This window comes from Coenobita brevimanus, chromosome 16, assembly GCF_032717465.1.
Source record: "Coenobita brevimanus isolate Jiangsu-jjx chromosome 16, ASM3271746v2, whole genome shotgun sequence".
Classification (NCBI taxonomy): domain Eukaryota; kingdom Metazoa; phylum Arthropoda; class Malacostraca; order Decapoda; family Coenobitidae; genus Coenobita; species Coenobita brevimanus.
Genome location: NC_136969.1, coordinates 8,646,941 through 8,652,821, shown reverse-complemented (window position 1 = coordinate 8,652,821; position 5,881 = coordinate 8,646,941). Strand labels below are relative to the sequence as shown.

The following is a 5,881-nucleotide window of genomic DNA, read 5'->3' as shown; positions in this document are numbered from 1 at the left end:
ATAATTTTGTCAGGCAAATCATACTCTTGTTGCAACTAATCATGTTTCAGATATTTATTATTACATTTCTTTACAGAAATTATGCGAAGGGAATGTAGTCATCCATGAAAAAAAAAAAAAAATCAGGGTGAATGACGCTCCAAGGATTTGCCATTCGTATAAAAATCACTGTTGTTTGTTAATTAACTCACATATCTATGACCTGTTATAAATTTGAAAACTTATAGCGAAGTATGAATTTCATGTGAAGCTCGTGGTCAGTGTTGGAGAAGTGCGTGGTCAGAGGTGGGGGTGATGATGGTGTGTTTGTCATGGGTGTCCACCTGGCCCTCCTCTCTCCACTTGGCCCCACAACACATCTGCTCCATCACCAACACCACAACGGCCACTGCGAACCCGCACCCCAGCACCACGAACATGCCCTGAATATGAGGAACATGACATGTAATGCCGTAATCCTTTCCTTTTCAACCAACCCACAATACCTCATTAAAATCGGTAAACAAAAACCTGCCGTGGGATTAATGACATGTTTAATGAAAATTATTTATGGCTTTCTTGGTAAATTTCTATGCAAAATTTATTACTTATATATTTAACGCAACGTCTTCAAATACGTGTGGAAGTTAACGAGTAAAATCAAACAAACTGGTGGTTTTCCTGGCCATGCAAGAAGTCCGTGGCAGGACCTACCCACAGGTTGCTGAGTGAGAAGGCAGAGGTGACGGTGATGATTATGGGAGGGTTCTTGCAGGTGCTGGAGTTGGGATGTGAGAACTTGGCCCATTTATCATATACACCAGACTCCACTAGTGTATAAGCCCTGTCAAGGAAAATAATTTCTGTTTTAAGTATTTTGTTCGAGACACCAGTAATTAAATGCCATTACAGTTATTCTTTTTGTCCTTTTTGACTGTGATGTAAATATGAAGTATTTTCACTTTCTGACGTGTAAGGAGAAACACATATGACCACTGTTTCCTATATTATTTAGTTACTAATAAACTGTTCGGGACTTACAGCTGATTTAACCGTGGCATAAAGGGGCTGTTCTTCTGAGCCAGCATGCCTAGAGGAGTGGTGAGGTAGCTGCTACTGGACATGTAAAAATCACAAGTACCTGTCAAAATATTTACTGATAATATAGTAACAGGTGTATGGTAGAGTGTTGATGAAGTGTTAGAGAGAGCACAGAGGGAGTGATTGGTGATGAGCAGTGCGGCTTTTGGAGAAGGAGGGGATGGTAGACCAGGTGTCTGCTGTGAGATAGGTGTGTGAAAAGTACTTGGCGAAAGGTAAGGATGTGTTTTGGGCGTCCATTGATTTAGAGAAAGTGAATTATAGAACTGATACGGAGACTTTGTGGACTGTGTTGAGATTGTATGGACTTAATGGTAGGGTGCTAAAAGGAGTGAAAAGTTTTTATATAAATAATAGAGCGTGTGAATAAGTGGGAAATACTGTGAGTGACTGGCTTCCCTTGAGAGTGAGGTCCGGCAGGAATGTAGTGATGTAGCCTTGGTTGTTTAATATTTATATAAAGTGTGTTCTAAGGGAGGTGAATGCAAGAGTGTTAGTTGGAGGTGTGGGTCTAGTAAATGCCGATGGTGGAGAGTGGAATCTGAATCAGCTGCTGTTTGCGGATGATACTGCACTGGTGGCTTACTTGAAGGAGAGATTAAGACAGCTGCTAGAGGAGTTTGCCAGGGTGTGTGAACGCAGGAAATTGAGAGTAAATAAGAATAATAGTAAAGTGATGAAGTGTACAAGGTTGGTAGATGGTAGGAGGATGAATGTAGTTTTGAATGGTGAGTTGCTTAAAGAGGAAGAGTGTTTTAAGTATTTAGGGTCACATGTTGCTGTGGATGGAAGAATAGATGAAGAAGTGAACTTTAGAAAGAATGAAGCAGGAAAGGTGCTGGGAGGAATGAAAAAAGTGTTTAGATGTCGTTCGCATATAATGGATGTAAAGAGAAGGCTCTATGAGGGTGTAGTGGTACCGACTTCGTAATATGGGGCTGAAACATGAAATATACGTGTAGCAGGGAGAAGGAGCTTGAATGTCATGGAGATGAGGTGTCTGAGGAGTATGTGTGGAGTGACGTGTATTGATCGAGTGAGAAATGAAGTGCGAAGGAGAACTGGAGTTATGCGGGAGATGTCTGAACGAGCTGAACAAAGAGTGTTACAATGTTTCGGGCATATGGAGAAAATGGATGAATAGTGATTGGTGAAATAGATAACTGGATAGGATGTGAGAGGTATAAGGCTGAGAGGAAGACAACGAATAGGGTAGATGGACAGTGTGAAGAGAGCGTTAGATGCAAGAGAGATGGCTGTAGAGCAAGAAAGAGTGTCTGAGCGTGATAGGGGTGACTGGAGAGAAACTGTGAATGATTAAATGGTGATGCGGTCCTGAAGGGTTATTCTCCAGCATTTGGTCTGATCAACTAATTAGGTCAGGTGCAGGTAAGGGGACGGGTCCATTATGATGTGGAGGGGGTAAACCATATCTCCTGTATGATCTTGCTGCGGATGTCGCCGACTGCATTGTGCAGTTGACCCTCGTACGGTGAGGTGCGGTGAGGATGTAACCCTTCTCCCCTTGAGGCTAAAATATGAGTAAATGTGTAAATGTGTGTGTGTGTGTGTGTGTGTGTGTGTGTGTGTAAATTAGAAGTGCGTCATCCTGTCTTGGCTACCCCCCTTTCTTTGAGGGAAGCAGCCTAGGTATATACTGACAGATAGTGACAGGACTATTATACTCTTAAACAGAATAAGGGAGCTTTCCTTGCAGAGACTTACAAGATACCATTTTTCAAATGCCAGGGCAGTGATTTATAATGAAAATCCTTTCTAATTAAACAAGGCGAATAATCCCATCTCGCCACTGAGATGAGATATGCTACATTTTATAGTAGAGATTGCTAGAATGGTATAACCATAAATAACTCCAGTGAACATGACAACCACATAATAACCTGTGAGAGAAAAGCTCCTTGGCAGAAGGTGATTATAGATAATGTCCATATCAAACACGACATGACTGCCATCCCGCACAATGGTCTCCAGGCTTTGGGGTAATTCTGCAAACGATCTGTAAGCTACTCGTTCTATGTCCATCAGGTTCCCCAGCTCACGGAGTGGACCCGACTTGGCCTTCTGAAATACAGAAGGCTCTCAGTAATACTAAGCTGCACTGAAAGCTCTCGATTAAAAAATAAAAAATAAAACTTGAGAAAAATAATTGCCTCCATAGCACTTAGTACTGTAGTTATGAAGCTTTACCGGATAATTACTTGTATGGCATACAGTGAAGATAATTGATGAGAATTGGGAAGCCAATTAGCTGTTCAGAACAAGCCACACTTGTTAGTTAATTCTTGGTCTACAAGTACTGATGGGCTGATAAAGAACAGCTTTGCCAATAGTTTCCTGATGGGACACAAGGTCAGGGGTAGCATTTGCTGTCAACCTAAAAATTCTTTGGCACTAAACAAACAATGGTACAGTAAACCCTCGCTTTAACATACCCCATCAGACTGGATATAGGATTGAAAGAACACTTGAAGGTCTCCAGAAGAACAGTCGTTGATACCGGATTCCGCCATTCGGTAAATGGAAAAAGCCACACAGACCTTCCAGACAACTGTGGTCTATTAGATCAAACCGGATCGCTTCCCGTGCCCTGGGTAACTCACAAAGTAGTTAGCAATCATGAAGGCGGTTTTTCCAACGCGGTTGAGCGAAACATGAGGAAGTCATATGACACGGGTGTGAATATTGTCCCAGTCAGTGTAAAGTGGTATAGTTTTCATTATTAGTACTTGAATATGGTATTCTACTTCTTTATCTTCCATTATTACTTGAAAGACCTCTTTTGGCGGGGACTATAGGACTTTGCAGATTATCAGCTTTATCGGACTGGGTTTCTCCTTAACTGATCCGGTATAGTGAGGGTTTACTGTACGTGATTTAGAATTACATCAGAAAAACAATTACTTACTTTAAGATAGTGGATGATCAAAGTGTTCTGAACAAGAAGTATCCCAATATCAGAGTTTTTAAGAACGTCATCAAGTCTCTGGTATGGTTGGTCGATGTATCTGACTGCCAAGAGGGACATGAGATTGCCGACGTAGCTCTGTGTCAGCACCACCATCATCAGCATCCACACCCCCAGCATCACACGGTCCCACCACCACCGACTGTTAGTTCTCTCTATATCTTTTACGACAAAAGAGAATTTTGTAACACAGAATAGAGACCCCGATAGCAGTAGATGGCCTGACTTATTTAATAATGACAGTCTTTTCTCTGCACATTTATAAAGCACATGATGAAGTTTTTCTTCATCAATCTAAGTGGGGATTATAAACCAAAAGAAAAACGTGGCTTATTTTATGCCTAGAAGAAATGATCTACTTCGAATGTTACAAGTGCACCAACATAAATATCCTGGATAAGTTAAGTTTAACTTCTACAGGTTATGTCAAATCACTGACAGGTTCAAAAGACTAAACTAGTTACCTTCTTGAAGGAGGATGCGCACACAGTTAAAGGTGTTGGCATCTACACTGCCTGGTTCTTGTGCGTGAACAGGAAAACAGAAAGGCAGGAGCAACATCACTGAGCACACAGCCAACAATGCCATTAACAAAGTTGCCCAAACCACTGGTGCAAGAGGCAGTAGGAAACACCATGGGTCCGGGTTAGGATGACCACGGACAGCTAGAACATGGTACCCACCCATGAAAATGTATGCAGAGTATTCCATCCACTGGCTTCTGCTGAGATCCAGGAAAAAAGGTCCAGGAGTGAACTCCACTTCCTGCAATGTTTTGTTAAGGTAAGTATTTCTAAAAAGAGAAGAATACCTGCCAGGATATACTACCAAGAATTCTAATCTCTACCAACTCTAAACCCTCTCTGTGATGCGACTTTACATTACCGACGCCATACCCTACACATGAAGATAATACACAAATAACGAATACCAGATCAACTGTTTCCAGTCTACAAAGTTAAGCAGAATAGAAGTAGCTAAAATTTGTATTCCTTCATGTCTGTCATGGTTAGCAGGAGTGACTATGTGGTTGGGTAGATTAAAGTTTTGCTAGCGAAATGTTGTACTGCATTTCAGTTAGAAATGGACAAAGTAATAAACCAAGTTTTAGCTACAGTGGTCATAGAGATTCCTGTTGTATGAATGAGTGTGACAGTTGCTACCACGATACAGACCAGGGAGAGCACTGAGCAGCAGCCTTCCCTTCTAGGCAACTAGGAGGCGACTGACAGGAATTACTCTGATTCACTGACGGCAGCTTCACAGACTCATCAGAGTTGCTAGAAAATATTTCAACTACTCTACATAATTCCTGGACATAACAGTACAGTATGTCACTCGGTGCTCCCCACTAACAAACTACTTCATATAATATCAATACACGATATGGAAAGGTTAAGGATGATGAGTACAGTGGAGACAGGTTTCCAAAGTTGCCTACCTTAATTTTCATCCACAGTCGCATGCCTTAACCCATTTGCTTCCAGTGTCCTCAATATAGGACGGAGATAGGCATTTTCAAAATTCAGTAAAGAAGGGAACCTCGGGATACGGGCCAATGAGCTTCACAAGTATGAGCCGATAGGCAGTGGGCGGTATGCTTAGTACACTTCCAGCAAAATTCCCCACACAGCAACTCTTGGAGCTAATGGGTTAGACACAGGCAAATCTATCTATTTCTTAAACCCATTTTGCCCAGTGTTCACAATATAGGACGGTGGAGGGCATTTTCAAAATATAATAAAGACGGGAACCAGGGGTAGAAACGTATGAGCTTCGCGACTATGAGCCGATAGACCGAGGATGGAATGCTTA

The 5,881-nt window shown here is 41.8% G+C and overlaps 1 protein-coding gene across 1 annotated transcript; it reads right to left on the bottom strand.

Moving 5' to 3' along the window:
• Window positions 1-257: 257 nt before the first annotated feature.
• Window positions 258-4,186, bottom strand: LOC145390951 (ionotropic receptor 93a-like). The gene is made up of 5 exons (XM_080265688.1): window positions 4,007-4,186; window positions 2,982-3,162; window positions 1,021-1,120; window positions 694-823; window positions 258-422 (listed from the first exon to the last, which is right to left on the bottom strand). The coding sequence occupies exons 1-5, from the start codon at window positions 4,184-4,186 to the stop codon at window positions 258-260; spliced, it is 756 nt and encodes a 251-aa protein (XP_080121814.1).
• Window positions 4,187-5,881: the final 1,695 nt, after the last annotated feature.